Genomic DNA, 20038 nt, shown 5'->3' on the forward strand with positions numbered 1-20038 from the left:
GGAGACCAGGGCCCTGCAGCTCTCAGCAAAACACCTTTGCTGAGCTGGGCTTAAGGCATCTCCCTAAATCCAGGAGGGCTGGAGCCGTGCACGGGCTGTGGAGGGTGATGGGGGTTTTGCAGGGGCAGGGCTGAGTTATCCCTGTGGATTCAGGCTCTGACCTCGGCTCTCCTCCAGCTGGAGGAGGAGGGAGGAGGGATGGGGAGACCTGCTGAGCTGGCTTAGCAATCCCATTTTTATTAGAGATGCATTCGCTGATTAGCTCCACATCCTAACGACTCGGGCACGATAAATTACAAAGGAAATGCAGGAGTCACTTGGGTTGGATTAACATCTCCTGGGGAAGCAGCAGTGAGGTCATTTTCTGGGCCATTAAATGGTTGCCATTCGTTTGCTACAGCCTCTCTTCAATAGCAATTCTGCTTTTTGTCCTTGATTTCAGCCCAGCACCACCTCAGCAGACACCACAGTCCTTCTCTCCCATCCCACCTCCTCCCTCTCCCACTCTGCCATCCAGGGAAGCACAGCACCACCAACAGCACCACCATACAGGTGCCAGCCCATGCCAGCCCCGTGCCAACATCCCGATCACAAGAGGGACGGTCCATTAGGGGTTTTTTAGGGATTTAGGGACATCAGGCACCTTCTGTGCTCCCTTCTGTGTCTACCACAAAGAAAGCTCACCCCTCAAACTCCACGGGGCGTTTGCAGGCAATTTGCAGCCCATAAAAGAGGCAAAATCTCTCCCAGAGGTGAATTGTGGTAATAATGGCTCTTGAGATAATAACCCCTGCTGGCAAAGGGGGAAGATTCCTGAGTTAATGTTCAGAAAATGCCACGAAAATGAAAAGCCATTTGATTAACATGATGATGATTATTATTACCATGCTCTGCTGCTCAGCCCAGGCTGGGTGGGTGCACTCCCACCCCTGTATCCAGAGGAAGAAGGAGCACTCAGGATTTTGCTTGACAGTGGAGGACCCTGCTTTACCTTCACTTCTGGGAGATTTTCAGTCTGATTTGGGTGGTCTGGCCTGTGCCCTTCTGCTGATCATCCTCAGCAGACATGGGGCAGATCCTACAGGATTTTTTGGTGTCTGGCTCCCTGGAGAGCACAGATCCAGGGGAGGGAGCAGCTGGCTCACTTTGAGACCCAGGATGGATGGATGTGGCTTGTCCCTGATCACCCAGGGAAGCCTATGGAAGAGGTGGACACTGAATATCTGCTTCCCAAAGCCAGGGTATCCATGATGATGGCTAACCCTCCTTTTCCTGTCCTTACGCTCAGGGCAGCAGAGGCAGATGGACACCTCAGTGGGATGCTGAAGGCAGTGCTGGGCTGCAGCCCATTCCCAGCCCAAACCTCCCACTCATCCAGGGTGATGGATGAGTCCTGGACATGGAAATGACCTTGCTTTTTCTTCCCCCTGCAGAGCCAGCTTTCCCAGGCCTTGAATGGTTTGTCAGACAGAGCCAAGGAAGCAAAAGAGTTCCTGGTCCAGCTCCGGAACATGGTGCAGCAAATCCAGGTACGGTGTCTCCTGGCTGAGGAACAACCCCTTCCCACCAGGATGAGCTGCTCTCTGCCATCCTCTGTCCCATCCCCCAGCTTGGTTTGGTGGGTGTTCTCCCAAAGGGCCCCACACTTGACTTTTCATATGAACTGCCCTGAGCCATCCCCAAAACTGTCTTCCCAAAGCTGCTGGTCTTGAGAGGAGCATCAGAGAGCCCAGCCATTCCCATATCTGCCATAGGTGGATCCAAGGATGTGGCAGGATGGACCAAACCTGTTCCTCACCTGCCACCAGCACATTTTCCATGACCCAAGGGCATAAGCACCCCACGTGCCAAGGCTGTGGGTTGCTGGGTTGCAGTGGAGTAGCTGCACGTGCAAAAATGGTCCATGTGGCATCATTAACAAGGGCAATCCGGTTTCCCAGCTGAACTGGGGGCGTTCCCGGGCTGTGACTCTCCCTCTGCCCTGCAGGAGAACAGTGTGGAGTTCGAGGCCTGCCTGGTGGCCCAGTGTGACGCCCTCATCGACGCCCTCAACAGAAGGAAAGCCCAGCTGCTGTCCCGGGTCAACAAGGAGCACGAGCACAAGCTGAAGGTGAGCTCAGGTGGTCAGAGAGCTTCTTGCAGGGCTGGCAGTGGATGGGAATGAGGACTAGGATGCTGTTTGTTGGGGAGGAGCGGGGAGGTCACTGGGAAGCCACTCTTCTTTTCACATGAGCTGAATTCCATCTTGCTGCAGATGCCCAGCCCACTCCCAGCGTGTCCCTCAGCAAAGTGCTGCTTCCTCCAGGTAGTTCCCACTGAATTATTCCATCACTGGGCCAGTTACTAGTCATTAGGTCAGCAGAGCCATATGTACAGCATCCACAGGCTGGAAAACGACCTTGTTCATGTCCCATGTTGCTTCCAAGCTCCTAGAATGATCCTGCAGGATGCTGAGTGTCTGTAACTTCTGCTGGCTTCAGCTGAAGTTCTGGGGCACTTGGTGTCGTGAGATGCCACTTTTGTCACCAGGCAGGAGCAGGATTTACTCTGTTTTATGTGCTTGGTGAGCACCTCGTGGCCTCAGGGTGGTGACTGCAGTGAGATTGATGGTTTTGGGGGAGCAGAGATGCAACTCTCAGCCTGAGCTGTAAAAATGGGCCCGTGGTTTGTGTCATTCCTGCAGTCACCACACCATGTCTTCCCAGCTGATTTGGGGCTGAGAAGGGAAGCAAAGGGCCCAATCTCACCTGGGGGCAGTGGAACAGGTGTAGCCATGCCCAGTATCTGTTGGACATGGTAGTTGCACCCTGGTCATCAGTGATGGGGTTTCAGCTGGACCAACATTTGTGATTCCAGGATCCCTCCTCTGAGGTCATTTCAGTGTTCTGTGTAGAAATTTCTGTGTCTCTTCTTTGGCTCCACTTGCACACACCCCCCCCAGCCTTGCTTTTGGCCACCCAGGAGGCTCCCAGAGGGATTCCTGGACCTGCCTAAAATGAGGGAGAAGACCACCAGCCCTACATGCCTGCCAATGATGGGCAGCACGAGGGCACTTCCACGGGGAGATGGACAAAAGGAGCTTTGTGGGACCGAGCCCACCGTCAGTGCTCAGTGCCCACCAACAAAGCACAACCCCAAGCAGCCATGGCACAGAGGGGACCCCCACTGCCTGGTGGGCTCCCTTTCCCTCATCCCCTTCAGGGCATGGTTAATTAAACTCTCACAAAGCCAGGCAGCACAAAGCAATTTCCCTGCTCAGCACAACCCGCGGGGGCCTTTCACTTTTTGGCCGGAGGAAGGAAGGGATCTGCATCCCACTGCTTGCTCCCACCTCCATCCCACCCCACCCACCCTCCTTGTCGGCTGGGATTTGTCATCAGCCAGACCTGGTCCTTAAAAGAAAGAACAACCCCTGGATGTCAGACTGGACCTTTAGATCAGCCCTCGAGCCTCCCTCTGTGAAGGATGGAGCTCTTGGAGCTCCCCACGTGCTGCAGGAAGGGCAGGAAGGGCTCTGTGTGCTCTGACAGAAGTGGTACATGAGCCTCCATCCAGTTAGAATCAGGGAGTGGTTTGGGTTGGAGAGAACCTTAAAGATCATCTTTTTCCACCCCGCTTGCCATGGGCAGGGACACCTTCCACCAGCCCAGGTTGCTCCAAGCCCCGTCCAACCTGACCTGGGACACTTCCAGGGATCCAGGGGCAGCCACAGCTTCTCTGGGCAACCTGTGCCAGGGCCTCACCACCCTCACAGGGAAGAATTTTTTTCCTAAGTTACCAGTAGCACCCCAGCAGCTGGTGTTTAAAATCCCGAAGCTGCTTCCTCTGCTCTGCAGCCCATGGAATGTTGGGCAGATTTTTAACCTTAAATTATTTGATTTTCCCTTTTAGTCCTTGCAGGGATGGGAGGGGGTGAGTGATAAACACACTGGTGCTGCTGTGCTTTTAGGTTTGTAGGGGAGGGGGGAGTCTTGTAGCCCTGACCCACCTGGTGCCAGCTGAGATTGCACACTGAAATTGGCCTCCTGTGGCTCCAGAATCATCAGGCTGGGACACACATCCCTGGTAAACACACATCCTTCCCCTCTGGCCTGGGGACAGGGATGGAGAGGGTGTTGCCTGCTCTCACAGGCTGCAGATGGGATAGGGGGTGCAGGAGAGTCTTAGTAGTGTGGGCACCTTTGTGTTTCCCTCTGGGGAAGGGGCTGCCCAGGTCATCCCCACAATCCCCTTTGCCCCCTCCAAGGAACCTCCTGGACAAAGGCAGCACCTGCAGCTCCAGCTGGACACAGGCTGGGCTGGCCTCACTCCCAAGGGTCAGGGGATCCAGGGAGACATGAAAGGGGAGCAGCATTGTGCCTGGAGCAGCTGCTTCCCAACGGGACACCCCCCCCAGCTGCCCGAGGCTGAGGGGGATAACAAAGCCCCCAGCTCTTGCTCAGAGGCTCTGGAGCACTGGAAGTTCTCGTGATTAAAGGAAACAACATGAAGCTGAGTCAGGGGAGGTTTAGGTTGGATCTCAGGAAAAGGTTTTTCACTCAGAGGGTTGTCAGGCACTGCCCAGGCTCCCCAGGGCAGTGGGCACGGCCCCAAGGCTGCCAGAGCTCCAGGAGGGTTTGGACAATGCTCCCAGGGGCAGGGTGGGATTGTTGGGGTGTCCTGGGCAGGGCCAGGGGTTGGACTGGATGATCCTTGTGGGTCCCTTCCAACTCAGGGTATTCTTTGATTCCATAAGCATTGCAGATGGAGCAGGAACGCTTCCAGTGTGTGTCAGGGAGGACTGTGAGCAGGCTTAACCCTGCAGCAGAGGGGCCACCTCCCCACCTCCACCTGCCCCACCTGCAGCAGCATATGGTGCTCGGTGCCGTCTCTTCCTGCATTATGTGGAATTATAACCCATGGTGGGTCCTCCTGCAGGACCCTGGGGCTTGTCCTAGGTCGTGTTCACATCAGCACAAGGCAATTTTGGCCACTGATTTGTGCTGAGAGCTTCACCCCTTCCCATAAGAGACCAGCCCAGAGCATCTGAGCCTGGCCTGTGTGTCCATTTACCACTGCCCTGTCCCCAGTGCACGTCAGCTGAGGAGATGAGCAGATGGAGTGACCAGTGAGACTTGGCTGTGCCACCCCGAAGCCCCCTCAGATCCAAAGGAGTTGCTCCAGCAGCCGGCGTGGAGCCGCAGTGTCCTGGCTGCAGCCGGCGTCTCCATGGGCTGCTGCTCCTTCCCAGTGGGACCTTGGCCATCCTGGCATGGTGTGGCACTGTGTGAGGGAGGAGGAGAGGCCCGGGGGGGGCAGAGCCTGCCCACTGGCACAGGGCCACTGGTGCCTCTCCCCACTGAGCCCAAGTTCCCGTTCCTGCGGCGCCCGGAGTTGGGGTCGGCTTGGCTTCGGGACTGACCTACTTTGTCCTGACACATATTCCATGGAGCCAGGCACCAGTCCAGGCTTGCCTGTGGGCCAGCACTAATTACTCCAGAGAGGTCTGTGAGGACACGAACTTGGAAGGGACATTTCCCTGCCTGTCTCCAACCCACTGCTACACTTGGATTCAGGATTGAGAACCAGGGCTTTAAAAAGTGACATCTGGAGGAGCATTGGGGCCAGGTTCCTGCTCCACTCTGGGACACAGCTCCTCGTCTGTCCTCCTCATTGCTGGCCCTGGTTTTCAAAGGAACAGTGTGCTTTTCCCCAAGGGATGATGCCTTTACAGCTTGGGCAGGTTTGTGCAGGGGACACAAAGGCTTCCCTGTGCTGTTGTCCCAGGAAAACATCTCTCCTCAGCCCACAGCACACAAGGACTGAGCTCTGCGGGCACCTCCTTAAGCTCTCAGCATCATGGTGGACCATTCCAGTCTTTTTCTGGCCTTCAGGCCATAGGATGCCTTTGCTCCATGATTTCTTCCCATTGCTTTGGCTGCAGAGCCCGTGTGGGCCAACAGGAGTTGTCACATTTCCCAGGAGAGCTAAATACCTGGGAAACACTCACCAGGGGGGCTTCTGTCCATAGCACTGGATCTCCAGAGATGAAATGCTGGCCCATGACCCTTCTTTAGGGGTTACAGTCAGGGTTTTCCAAGGGAACTCGGTGTCCCCTGTTGGATTAGGTCACTGGTGGTGGCAACGCAGCAGCTCTGCCTTTCCCAGCTCCAGCCTGAGCCTCCTCTCCCAGCAGCAAGTCACCATGGAAACATCCACCTGGAAAAGCCCTACTTAGAGGACGTGTGGCTGTGGGATTCAGGGTCTGTCCTGGTTTTCCAGATGGGATTTTTCCACAGCAGCACCTGTAACACCACCCCTCACCCCCATGGCCCTGCAGGTGACTGTCCCTACCCATGGTGTGCCCAGGGTGAGGACACTCCCTGTCCTCCCTGTGACATTCCCAGCAGGACTCATCCCAGGCACTGGGAATGCTGAGTGCCTTGAAAGCCTGTTATCTACCCAAGCACTAAAAAGAGGAGGAAGGCAAGGGAGACATTTGAGTGGGAATGAGTGCTGGTGTTATTGCCTTCTAGGAGCTGTATTAAAATGTAAATTATAGTTAATGTCACCTTACAGGGAAGAAAAGCTCTTGAAATAAATGTCCTATTTTAAGGTCGTAGTGAACTGCTGTGAGTGCACACAAAAATCCTTTTTATAGGCTGTAATTAGCAGCCAGGTTCTGGCTGTTGCCTCATTTGGCACCTGAAGGGGGAAAAAATAACGGTATTTGGTAGAAATGACCCCAAATAGAATGTATGGAGCTTCCCAAATCTCCTCAGCAGCTGAGCCATGGAAGAGCCAGGCTCCCTACAACCACCTGGGAGGAGGTTGGAGCCAAGTGGGAGGTCAATCTCTCCTCCCAGATAACAGGAGGAAATGGCCTCAAGGTGCACCAGGGGAGGTTAAATTGGATATCAGGGAAAATTTCTTCATGGAAGAGGTTATCCAGCCCTAGAACATGCTGCCCAGGGCAGTGTATAGTCACCATCCCTGGGAGAGTTCAAAAACCATGGAGATGTGCCAGGTTTTCCTGGCAATCTGGTGGATACCACAAGCCCTTCAAGGTCTCCTGAGGCTGCCCCTCAGCCCAGCCCAGTCTCTTGCACGAGTCCAAGGCCTGAGGAGCTTCCAGATTTCACTTCCAGCTCTCTTCATCGACATACTCTTCATTTTTGGGGTAACAGGGAGCTCCCAGGGAGTGGACATCCCTCATGCAGGGGGAAGACCACAGGATGCTTGAGGCCATTTGGAAAACTTTTCAGCTTCACTGGCCCCTCTGGGTTTAGACCAGGCCTTCAAAGGCGTGGGAGGTGTTTATGTCTTATTTCTCAAACCTTTAATTTTACTAATCACAGTGATTAATGAAGTCTCTCTGTTCCTGTCTGTGTCCAGTTTCTCTTGCAAGCTGTAAAGCCAGGAAGCCCCACTAGATCCCAACCAAAGATCCCTCTCCTTTCCTTGAAAACAGTTTGGTTCTGGTGAAGGGAACATGGATTTCCACTCTTGGTTTTCCTGCTGTGGAGGTGCTGCAACCAAACTGCTGTTTCATGCTCTGGTTCTCCAGGTGGATTGTGCTGGATCCCTGAGGGATCACAGAGTTATGGAAGGGCTAAAGGTGTGGGCTGGGACAGAGCTGCAGCCACAGCTTTGGGTGCACCTCAGCCAGGCTGCCCTGGGCTGCTTCTCCTTGGATTTTGAGTGTTTCCAAGGCTGGAGGCTCCACAGCCTCTCTCTCCTGGTTTTTTACCACCTTTATGGGAAAAAAAAGAAATCTTTTCCTTATGTCTTCACCAAGCAAATGCTGTTTCTTGGAGGCTCCTGCCTGGCTGGAGGGAGCAGATGGCAATTCTGCTGGTAATACTTGGAAAACATCGACCCTGGCAGGGAGAGGCTCACAAATTCATTATCCCAGGCAAACCAGACAGAGATTTAAGCCGCAAAGAACATAAGGAGATTGTTTCACCAATCCCATCTTTGCTGTCTTCCCGGTGGCACGTGCATTTCCTCCAGAGGGGGGGTCTTGCATGAAGGAAGGAGGCAGCTTTTCTGGGCATTCTGGGTGGGATCCTTGCTGTGTCCATCTGCAGCCCAGCAGGCAGGGGATGACAAACCTTGCTCTGGCTCATCAGTCCAGTCAGGGTATGCTCTGACAGTGAGGTTGGACCCCACAGGCTGGTCTTACCTCACACTCAGTGTTACACCGTGGTCTGCAGCTCAGAGACCCAACATCCACACAGCCAACAGCCCTGCCAAGGGCAGGACAGCTCCCAGCCCCTCTCTGGGAGCAGGAGAGATCAAAGGAAGGCAAAGGGCTGCTTTGCACCCCCACTGCACCTTCTGGATCCCATCCTGAAGGACTGAGCATCCCCACTGAGAAAGCAAATCCAAGGGCTTGCCCACGCTTTCCAGGTCAGTGTGGGAGTCAGATCTCCAGGAGCACCTGTTGGCTCTGCTTCGTCCTTACAGGACCTAAGGGGCTCCAAGAGACCTGGAGAAGGACTTTGGACAAGGGCCTGGAGTGACAGGACAAGGGGAAATGACTTCCCACCGCCAGAGGGCAGGGAAGGAATTCTTGTCTGTGAAAGTGGGGAGGCCCTGGCACAGGTTGCCCAGAGAAGCTGTGGCTGCCCCTGGATCCCTGGAAGTGTCCACAGCCAGGTTGGATGGGGCTTGGAGCAACCTGGTCTAGTGGAAGGTGTCCCTACCCATGGCAGGGGGTGGAACAGGACGGGCTTTAAAGTCCCTTCCAACCCAAACCATTCTGGGATTCTAGGAATTGCCACAGCAGAGCCATTCCAGTGCACTCAAGTGTTAGGAACTGGCATTGAATTAACTCTTCCCTCTGCTGACTGCATTTGATGCCAGAAGCAGTGTGTGCTCCATCTCAGAGCGATCCAGCATCTCCACAAGCCTCCACACTCCCCTTGGTCCAGAGGAGCAATATGGGAGCTCCCTCTGCTGCCTTGTCCAGCCTGCACCCTCCCCGTAGCCTGGGCTTGCTCCAGCCTCCCTCTGCCACAGCCTGGCAACACCAGGCTGCTGCAAGCAGCAAGGAGTGGCTACTCCCTAAAAATCTGGAACCATCTCAGAGACTGGTTCGTGGCATTTTACAGGAGATGATGTGTTGTCTCAAGTCTCCCCAGGTAGAAGCGACAGGAGGAGAGGAAACAGCTTCAGACTGCACCAGGGGAGGTTTAGGTTGGATATTAGGGGAAATTTCTTCATGGAAGGGGTTGTCCAGCCCATGGCAGTGGTGGAGTCCCCATCCCTGGAAGGATTTCAAAGCCCTGTGGATGTGGCACTTGGGGACATGGGTCAGTGGTGGCCCTGGCAGTGCTGGGGGATGGTTGGACTCGATCTCAGAGGGTTTTCCCAACCTGAATGATTCTGTGATTCTAAGTTGCAAGGCTGGTAATTCTTTTCTTCCTGCTCAGTGATTGAGCAGAGGTGATTAAATTGTAATTAAACAACACGTGATGGGATTGATTGGCCTGCAGGTGTCGTCTCCCCCCTCAAAGCCCAGGTTCATTCACTGCAGGAGCCTGACACGTGCTTCATTCCACCTCCCCATCCCTCAGACAGGGATGCTGTGGGGATGCTCACAGGAGGAGCTGCTCCTGTGCCTGTGGAGCAGTGGGCACATGGGCACTGTGCTCCCTTCATCCCTGGCCACTGCAGCTTTTCCCAGCTGCAGATGCTGATGCAAAGCTCACCTTCCCTGTGACACCCCAAATATCTGTGCTCCATTGAGCTGCACAGCTTTGTTCAGTGCCAGTGGAGAACTTTACACAGCTTTAAAGCTCTTCCAGGGGAAAAAAAAAGGAATTATCTGTCATGAGCATGTCCCTCTGAGCATCAAATTTCTCTTCCTGAGCTGCTCTGCCAATCTCCAGTGGCAGAAATGCTCCTGACACCGAGTGTGGGATTCAACATGAAGGACCAGCCAACCTTCAAATACACCCTTGTGGTATCCAGCCTGAACCCTTTCCTGCCTGCTGTGCTTCTGGGAACATCAGCAGAGCCCTCAGGCACCAGTAAACACACTTGTGCTCCTCTGCTGGGATGCTGGAATGTGATCCCTTGGGGAACCAGCCGTGGCTGCGAGAAGATGTGCCTTAGTGTGCAACCTGGGCAACCCCAGGCAGAGCTCTGTGTGCTGTAGGGAGCCCAGCCAAAGGCCAGCAGGATTTATTTATCTCCTCTCCCTGGCACTTCTCTGCCCCTGAGGTGGAGAAAATGAGGCAGTTCTGCAGTATGGGCATCTCAGACAGATCCTTAGAGCTGCAGCTGGGGGAGGTGGTGTGTTCATTCCTCTTGGAAATACCAAATTACCAGGGTCCTTATCCAGGTAGTGTTGGGTACAGAGCCAACCCCACAACCCAGCTCCATGCCAAGGATGGATAGGGCACTTGTGTGTCTATGGAAGTGGGCATTTTCTTTGCAGGAATCTCATAAGCTATCATTTGGAAGCTGTCTTAATTAAAGACAGGGCGTGGAACTGTCCTACTGCTTTGAATAGTGGGTTAATAATTTTGAGCTAAATAAGGCTTGTTGGAACAGGTTACCCAGAGAGATTGTGGACTCCCCATCTGGAAGTGTCCAAGGCCAGGTTGGACAGGGCTTGGAGCAACCTGGGAGAGTGGAAGGTGTCCCTGCCCAGGCAGAGGGGTGGACAAGATGGTCCTTAAGGTCCCTTCCAACCCAAACCATTCTGGGATTCTCTGTTGTTGTTCACCAGGTTTTCAAAGATCTAGAATTCAGAGCCTTGGCCAGTTCTGCCTTTTTCTGTTCCCCTGAGTCTCTGTCTCCCTTCACATGCCCTGACCCCATCCCTGTGCCCGCACAGCACCGAAGCCCTTTGGCTCCCCATCTCCCAAAACCCCAAGGAGAGCTGAGCCCCCCTTTCTCTCCCTGTCCCCTCACAGGTGGTGCGGGACCAGATCTCCCACTGCACGGTGAAGCTGCGCCAGACCACGGGCCTGATGGAATATTGCCTGGAGGTCATCAAGGAGAACGATCCCAGCGGGTTCCTGCAGGTTGGTGAGCGGGAAAGGCGCTGCAGGGCCGAGGGTAAGAGGCTGTCCTGGCTTTTCCAGCCGTAAAATCAAGGGCCAGACTCTCATCACCTCCAGGTTTGCAGCAGGAACAGGGTAGGGATGTTTCTTACCCTGACTGGAGGAACAGAAGGTTTTGGGGATAAATTTGGGATTTAGCAGGAGGTGGTGGGTGGTGTCTCTCTGGAGCAGGGATCAGAACGTGCTGCCTCGTGGCTCTCCATTAGGAGACCAGCATAACAGCCCTTGGGAACTGCATCCCACTGCTCATTCCTGGGCTGGTCCCTTTGGTACCAGACCCTGCCTTTAAATAATCCCCAGAGCCCCTGGGTTCCCTCTGCCAACTGAGCCTGCAGGGCAGGGCGATGCTGGAAACCACGTGTGACATCCCAGCCTTTGGGAGGCAGAGGGAGGGAGGAGAGCAGGGCAGGGGCACGGCACAGCACACATCCCAGTGATCCATGGTGGCTGAGGATGTTTCTTGTCCCCAGATCTCCGATGCTCTCATCAGGAGAGTGCACCTGACCGAGGACCAGTGGGGAAAGGGGACACTCACCCCCCGCATGACCACGGACTTCGACCTGAACCTCGACAACGCCCCTCTGCTCCAGTCCATCCACCAGCTGGACTTTGTCCAGATGAAAGGTAAGGATATTTCCAATGCCTTTCAGAAGCCCATGTCTTCCCATTCCACGCAGCTCCTCAAAGGGAAGGGGCAGGAGAGAAGAGTTTCTCACCTTCTTCCAGCAAGACTGGGCACCCCAGACCCAGAGTTATGCCTGTTCCTGTGTGTTTTCCACCCCTGGGCCGACCATCTGCCTCCCTGTCTCAGGTCCCTGGGCACCTGTCTGCCAAACTAGGGTGCCTGGAACTTGGCTTTGCCTGGAAAAGCAGTCCTAGTGCATTAGAAAGTTATTAGTGCATTAAAAAGTGCAATAGAAAGTGCTCTGCAGGTTGGGACGTGTATCTTGGGAACAGCACAAAGCTGTTCCCAAAGCTCTGCTCACATACCCACACTCACTCAGTGCTGAGCAGCATCTGGCATGGACCAGATGTCCCTCTAAGCACACAGAGCCACGTCACTCAGCTTGGGGACTCCTCTCCCTCCCCTCTCCTCGCTGTTGGTTTGGACCTTCCTTTTGGTTTAAATTTCCTCCCTGTTCTCCGTTCCCTCTGTGCTCACTCTCCTGTACCACCAAGAGCTGCTGCAACCTGTGAGCAATTTGGGATTTAGCAAGCCCAGGGAAGCTGAAGAAGGCGCAAAAAGGGCTGTGGACACACAGGGAAGCTCAGGAGGACATTGAACATGGGCTGTACCTTCAGCTGGTGCAGATGAGTTGCATGGGGAAAGGGCCACCAGCTGCAGGTCTGTCCCGGCTCTTCATTCCCATCACAGCTGGAATTCCTGGCTTGGGAGCTGTTTGCACACCCCAGCGTGTCTCAGTGGTCAGGGAGAGGAAGGCTGATGACCACAGGGCTCCTCTGTCACAATAATGAGCATCTTCAGATCGTGGCCCTGCTGGCCTTTGCAGCAGTGAGGAGGGGCCGTGGCTGCTCGTGGTTGCTCATCGTTAGCCCGGCTGTTAATTTGAAATGTCAGTGATATTTTGTGGTAGCAAGCCCAGGGAGGGCTGGATTGCTATTTTACATTAGCCCTCCCTTCCTGCAATTTAGCCCAGAGGGTTATTTTTAATTAATAAGAGCAAATCTGCTGCTGGTTTAGCCGCCCACCCTCCTCTCATCATCTCCCTCCTCCTCTCAGCTCACCCTCGCCGTGGAAATAAGTTGTTGGTTTTTTTAGACCAGCAGAAGGTGGGGTTTGGATCCCAAATCTGTGTTGCAGCACTGGGGGAGGGAGGGCAACACCTGAGGTCTTGATGAAGGGTGAGGAACAGGTAGCCTGGCAGTTCCTGAGGGTCCAGCCCAGGAGGTGGAGGAGTCACAGCGGGGGAAAGCTGAGCCTTTGCCAGCAAGTCCATCTTTTTTCTCCCAGGCATCCATGGCTCTCCTCCACATCTTGTCTGGATTCTCTGTTGTCCCTGGCTCTTGTCACTTTGGGCAGTGAGGATGAGGATGGTGGAGGAGCAGCTCTGTTGAGAGGAGATGTGTCAGTGGACACCTCCCTTCCCTGTCATGCTGTCACCCTTCCGTGCTTTTCAGAGCGTGGGGTCAGAGACAGGACTGCATGACACACATGGAGATTCCCAAACACAGCAGAAAAAAACCTGGGAGTCCTTTCTGTCCCCTGTGTAGCTGATGGGAGCCATAGGGGGTACTCAGCCCCTCAGCTTCAGGTCCTCTCCTTTTTGTTACAGTGAATTTATTTAATGGAAAAGCAGAGCCACTCAGGGCTCTGTGGAGCTTTGGGAGAGTGTCCCAGGTTTGGGATTGGCTTCTCTATATCAGGTGTATTGCTGTGCTGCCAAAATTCCCCCAAATTAATTAGAAAACAAGAATAAACCAGAGAAGCTCTGGGGAAACCTCAGCTTCAGCAGGCTGTGAGGTGGAGGAATTCGGAGTCCTTTCTGCTTCCTTTCCACCTCACACCCTCCAGGCCACAGTTACACCCCTAGTGCTGCCTTCACAGCCAGGCAATAAGTGCATCCCAATAAATGCATCCTCCTCCTCCTCCCCCCGTGTGGTGCCAGCAGCCAGGGTTCCACTGATTTGGGTTTAGTTTCCTCCCCAGTGCCGGCCCCGCCGATCCTGCAGCTGGAGGAGTGCTGCACCCACAACAACAGTGCCACCCTGTCCTGGAAGCAGCCCCCCTTGTCCACGGTGCAGGTGGAAGGATACATCCTGGAGCTGGATGATGGGAACGGCGGCCAGTTCAGGGTGAGTGCTCGGAGCAGGTCCCAGAGGGAAGGGGATGCTCCTGTCTCTGGTATTTCCCTGCCGTGAAGTGACCTCAGAGTTCCTCGGACTTCTTGCAAGTCCCCTGTTCCCTGGAAACGGGAATGGCTTCCCACTGCCATTTGGGATATTGGGAAGGAATTCCTGGCTGTGAGGGTGAGGAGGCTTTGGGACAGGTTGCCCAGAGAAGCTGTGGCTGCCCCTGGATCCCTGGAAGTGTCCAAGGCCAGGCTGGAGCAACCTGGGCTAGTGGAAGGTGTCCCTGCCTGTGGCAGGGGGTGGAAAAACATGATCTTTAAGGTCCCCCTTCCAACCCAAACCATTCTGGTATTCCATGATTGTATGAACCTCCATATTTTTAGGTTGCTGAATATTTCATGCAAGGTATGCTAATTGCTGTGAAAACTTCATGCTTTGCCAGCTGCCAGCAAGCACAGAGGTGTTTCAGGCCCAAGGGCTTTTAAATTGCTGTAATTACACAATTAAAATATGATTTTTCTCTGATCCGACACGCTGATAATTATCCTGGCGTGTTCACATCCACCCAGGGCAGGCACAGGGACCAGCCCATGGTGCTCTGAATTCATCCACAGAAAACTCAGGCAGGCAGGAGCCAGAGCAGAGTCCGGGTGGAAGAGAGGTGACATGGGTGGGATCTGGAGAGAGAAGGGAGCAGGAGGCTGGGTGTGGGGAGACCAAGGCTCAGTGCTTGCCTCTGATAGTATTCCTTCCCAATATCCCATCTATTCCTGCCCTCTAGCAGTTTGAAGCCATTCCCCCTTGTCCTGTCCCTCCAGGCTCTTGTTCTAAGTCCCTCTCCAGCTCTCTTGGAGAGGCACTTTTAGGCACTGGAAGGGGCTCTCAGGTCTCCCTGGAGCCTTCTCTTCTCCAGGTGAACCCCCCCAGCTCTCCCAGCTTGTCTCCAGAGCAAAAAGGCTCCAGCCCTTGGAGCATCTCCATGACATCCTCTGGACTTGCTCCAGCAGCTCCACATCCTTCTGATGTGGGGGCCTCAGAGCTGTGTGCAGCATTCCAGGTGGATCTCACCTGAGCAGAGCAGAGGGGCAGGATCCCCCCCTCCCCTGTTGCCCACACTGCTGGTGCTGCAGCCCAAACACATGTCAAGGAACAAATCACAGGGTCAATCTGCTCTGCTTTAGCCATATAGTGCTCACAAGTCTCCCCCAGGTCGCAGAGCAGGGCTGAATCCCGTGCATCCCGACCTCCAGGAGCTGTTCTCCCAGCCCTGGGACTCCAGAGTGTGGGCACTGACCGTGGTTGCCTTGCAGGAGGTGTACGTGGGCAAGGAGACCATGTGCACGGTGGACGGGCTGCACTTCAACAGCACCTACAGCGCCCGGGTCAAGGCCTTCAACAAGTCAGGAGTCAGCCCCTACAGCAAGACCCTGGTGCTCCAGACATCCGAGGGTAAGGAATTGCAGCAGCTCCAGCCCGGAGCGCTCGGACACCGCTCACACGCAGCCTCCAGCACACCCCAGCTTAGCTCTGCTGGTGCTCCAGTACCTGAGCACTCCCTGCGGGAAAGCCAGCGCTGACCATGGGGGAAAGGGGGTGCCAGGAGCCTGAAACAGTGCCCAAACTTCTGTCTCACCCCCTTTCCTTTGCAGGGAGTGTTCTCTGGGGAGGTGCGGTGAGAGGTATTTAAATTTGGGGTTATGCAGCACAAAGGGAAGCTCGGATGTTTTCATTAATCCCATTTAAAACAAAACACTGTCAGCGTTGCTCCTGAGGGCTGTGCATGGCTGGAACCACAGGATTCAGCCCCTGGAAGTGCAGGACAGGGAGCAGAGGGACCACAGAGCCACGTGGGTGTCCTTCCAGACCCAGGGATGCACAGCCAGCCCCGCCAGCATCGTCTGCATCACCCCCACAGCAGCAGGAGCTCAGAGGGAATATTAAACACTCCCCTTGCAGGCTGCAGAGGAGTCTCCCTGTCTGGCTTTAAGTACATTTGTCACACCAGGCCCTTAATCCAGTGCGGAAAATTGGCTTATTTCTGCCATGCAGGTGGAGAGTGGCGGGGCTGCGTCCGAGGTGGGAGTCGGAAGCAGCTGTGGAGGAAGGGATCAGCCCCCACTAGCATGTCTGCTGCCCCACAGCCTCACTGCCAGGCACAAAACCCCTCCCTGGGAGTTTTCCACGCTTGGTGGAATCCCTTTTCCTTACTCCCAGACTAAAATGTCTCTTTTCCAAGCCTTGTGAGGACTTCTTTCAGGGCAGCATCCAGCTGGCTGGCAGCTGGGATCAGAAGGGAGCACACACAGCTCGTGGGGTGAAAGGAGGGCAAGAGCTTTCCTGCCACAGAACATCACTGGTGGCTATGAGAAAGGAGGAAAATGGGTTTTCTGCTGAGAAAGTAGAAGACAAAAGCAGAGCAAGGCTACTCTGAGCATTTCTTTTGCTGCCTGCACTTATCTGCAGGAGATAACCATTCCAGTTTGGAAAGAAAATGTGCCAGGCTTGGATGCGTGGGCAGCTCAGCAAGGAATGGGACTCACTCACATGTTGCAGAGGTAGAGTGAAGAGCAAATCTGTGACAAACCTTCTCAGAGGAGAGGCAGGAAACTCAGATCACAGGCACAAAGGCCTTGGCACTTCTGCCACTTCACACGTCAGCATGAGAGTTTGCACAGCTGAGCGCCAGGAAGCGTCCAGGAAACCTCAGCATTCCTGGGGATGGGACAGCCCAGGTCCAGCCCCATGCTGGGGTGGCCAGGACCTCCACCAAAGCCTGAAGGTCAACAGTTCTCACCCACTTCACTACCCAGCTTCACCAGCCTTGGCAGGAGACAGCAGAGCTTTGGCTTCTCATCCCGTTTGTGTCTTGTAAGGCCCATTTGAGACACAATTCCCTCACCAAAACCGGCTGGGCTTTAAGTCATCCCCAGCCAGGAGTCTGCAGGGTCCCCACTATGATCTTCCCAGCTCTGCCTTCCTCTCATAGGTGTTCTCGCTCCCAAGTCAAGCCCAAGCTCAGCTCCAAAATAGGAAGGCATCTGGGAGAAAACAGCTGTTCCTGGTCCCAGCAGGGCCGTGCTTGGGGCTGGTGCTTGGTCTGTGGAGCAGAGGGAAGTTCCACTCTCCAGAGCACCAGGATGAAAGTTTGCTGCATTCAGCCTTTTCACTTGAATGGGCTTTTGCATTTGTTGTTCCAGCACAGGAAGAAAGAAGGAGGAAAAGTCAAATGGGCCTGGAGCATTTTGTGCTCTTAGAGGCCGTCTGAGCTTTTAGGATTCAAAGAGAAATAAATTACATCTGTGTGCAGCTTCCGGATATCCGAGGGACTCGTTGAATAGAGCTCGCACGTCGCAGCTCTCTCTTAAGGTTGGGCTTTTATTTCTGGCTTTTACAGCAGCATCAAGGCCTTTTAAGAGCTATTTTGTCTGAAGCAGGCTTAGCTTTCCCCTTCAGCTGAGCTCTGCAGCTTCCTGCAAAGAGCTCGTGTGGGAAGAGGGGACAAAAGGAGAGACGGGCTCGATGCAAAGAGAACATTTCTTGGAACGTGGCTGTCCTGCTGTAAGTGGCTGTGAGGAATTCTTTATTTAAAAGCTGGTTTCTAGTCCTGGCCCATGAGATCCTGTGGAAGGGAACTGGAGTCTGTTCTTCCTTCAGTGAGCAGTGAAATGGGTGGCAGAGTGGGGAATGTGAGACACCTTGCAGGGCCTCAGAATCTGAAGAGAACAAGGTTGAGAAGAGGGTAAAGTTGTGTCTGGGGCTCTGTGGTCCTGCCCAGCCAAACAGCCAAGGGGAGCCAGGCAGCACTGATGGGAATATCCCATCCCATGGGAAGATGGCACATGCACAGGTTACAGCAAGAACATCTTCCCAGCCCGTGGTGTGGGACATCTTCTGCTCATCCCAAAGGAAAGTATTACAGTTCACTCTTCAAAGCTGGTTCTTGGTGCCACCAGCAGGACAAGGTGGTTCCTGGTTGGGAGAAGGGCAGTGCCCCAGAGCCCTTCCCACATGCTGGAGCTTCCCAGGGGTGAAGATCCCCATCATCAGCATGGGCAAATGGGAGGAAGGGCTGAAGGCAAAGTTCTTTTCCTTGAACCGTGTCCTCTGCTGAGCTGATGTCAGGCTGTTTCACATCAGCCCTAGGAGTGCCTCCTACCCTGTCACATCTTAGCCAAAGGCTCCAAGGCTCTGCCATGTGAGACCTGCCTTAATCTCTCTGTTACACAAGCTCCTGGATGAAGTCCAGCTGTAGGCTGGGAAATCAGTCTGGGAGGAGTTTTGCAAGGTGAGCCTGTCCCGGGGCACAGACATCTCCCAAAAGCTTGGCCAGTGGCAGCACTGCTTGGCTCTCCTCACCCCTGGGAGACCTCAGGTCTCCCCCAGCCTCCTCCTCCCTGAGCTGGGCAGCCCCTGCACTCCTGATCTTCCCTCATCCAGCAGATTTTCCAGGTTCTGGTCAGTCTCCTGCTGACTTAAGAGACCTTCCTAAGAGATTGGAGTCTGCAGGTGGGCTGGCTGCTGGGCTGCTTTTCTCTACACAGGTTTCTGAGATGCTTCTGAGTACTTCCAGTGTGGTGCTTCTCCATGTGATGAAGGACCAACTCATCCCAGGTGGAGATGGAGAAGAGGGGACTGTCCCTGCCTGCTCCCCAGGCCCAGAGCTTCCACCTCCCTTCCCCAGCATAGTCAAGCCCCTCTTCTTTTTTCTTCTTTCAAACCCATCTCCTCATTTAGAGCCCAGCTTCAAATTCCTGACCGCTCATGGAATGACCCTCAGCAGCAGCCAGGGCTTTTTAACTGGCAGCTCTTGGAAAGGGGTGAAAATCCAAGGGGAAACAGCCTCCAAGGAGCTATAGGGTGCTAATTAGGGGGAGCCATGAGGGTGGCTACTCATGGTAGTAGCTCCTCTCACTCTTGGGAGGCCTTAGAGCCCGCCCTTCCCTAAGCTTGAGCTCTGTTTTTTGACCTGTTTTGCAATAATTTACGTAACCCATGCCTGACCCCACTTGACATCCTTTGCCTCCACAGCCTCGGCCGCAGCAGCAGAAGTTACAACCCACTGGGCAAAGAGACGTTCCCTTTTTACCTGTTTTAACGTGCTTTCCACCTCAATCCTTATTCACAGCTGAGATAGGAAGGCTGGGGATATTCAGTGTACCGGGAATTCGAATGTGTGGATGGTGGATTCCATGTTTTCATGTTGACATATCCCTAGACAAGGCTAGGGAAGAAGTTGCAGGAGGTGACCGTGTGTGAAAACAGATGACCCGAGGGGTTCCCTCTACTCTGACATTTTTCTGTGAATCCCATGAGTTAAATTCTTACTGTAAGGCTCAGATGTGTTTTGACAGGTACAAAGGGATACCAAGAACACAACATCCCGAACAACCTTTGAGTAAGGTGGGTGCTTGGTGGCTCTTCAGGGTGACAGAGCTTAGTACAGCCCTGCAAAATGCCTTTTCAGTGTTACCAACTGATTTTTTCCACCGTTATTGTGCGCAGAAAGGTGTGAGATGTATGAAGAGCACGATGGGGAGTGTGCATGGTAACCTGTGAATTTTTTTAGGTGCGTTACTGTGAAGAGGTGCAGGACCCCCTTTAACGAAAAAAACCTATTGAATTTGTCACGCTGACATGGGAATTTTGAAGATGAATGCGTTTTTCTTGCCGGTGCTGCCAGGCAAGGCTGCCCTGGAGGGCCTGGCTGGGTTGCACGGCCCCAGACATTCCCGCCCCACGCGCCGGAGCAGGATCCGCGCGGTGCCGGAGCGTCTGTGCTCTGCTCCAGGATCCGGGCTCGGGCGATGGAGCGACGCCGTCCAGAGCAGAGAGCCCGTTTCTGATCTCTAGTTTGCGTTGATCTTACTATTTAGACACGCAGTCAGAAGAACAGACCCTCCCTTTTCCAGTGCCTTTGGAAAGATCGCAGCTTCGTAGAATGAGTCCTTTCTCCTCCACCCTTAACCTGCAACCCAGCTTCTCGGGGAGATCCTACTTTGAGCTAAGATCTTCGGCCCACCAGCTGAGCTTGCATTCTTCCTTACAGTCCCTGAATTCAGCCGGTGAGCTGAGCACCTCTGGCGTTTCCTCTTGGTCTGTGCTTCTGGGCATCTCCAAACTATCTGTTTGTTCTGTTCCGTTGTGTTTGTTTTTCCCATGACATGCGGATG

At 54.2% G+C, this 20038-nt stretch overlaps 1 protein-coding gene across 9 annotated transcripts in view; it reads left to right on the forward strand.

Moving 5' to 3' along the window:
• Positions 1 to 20038, forward strand: part of TRIM9 (tripartite motif containing 9) — a 64250-nt gene that overhangs the window by 33433 nt on the left and 10779 nt on the right. For 3 of the 9 annotated variants that reach the window (XM_051772137.1, XM_051772136.1, XM_051772138.1), the window contains exons 2-7: positions 1434 to 1529; positions 1988 to 2110; positions 10908 to 11018; positions 11528 to 11681; positions 13714 to 13871; positions 15179 to 15317. In XM_051772137.1, the coding sequence (XP_051628097.1) occupies positions 1434 to 1529; positions 1988 to 2110; positions 10908 to 11018; positions 11528 to 11681; positions 13714 to 13871; positions 15179 to 15317 (781 nt within the window). The other 6 variants (XM_051772133.1, XM_051772135.1, XM_051772142.1 and 3 more) reach the window with 5 other exon arrangements.

This window comes from Manacus candei, unplaced genomic scaffold (genome assembly GCF_025592945.1).
Source record: "Manacus candei isolate 608988 ecotype Guabito, Panama unplaced genomic scaffold, ASM2559294v1 h1tg000150l, whole genome shotgun sequence".
Classification (NCBI taxonomy): Eukaryota; Metazoa; Chordata; class Aves; order Passeriformes; family Pipridae; genus Manacus; species Manacus candei.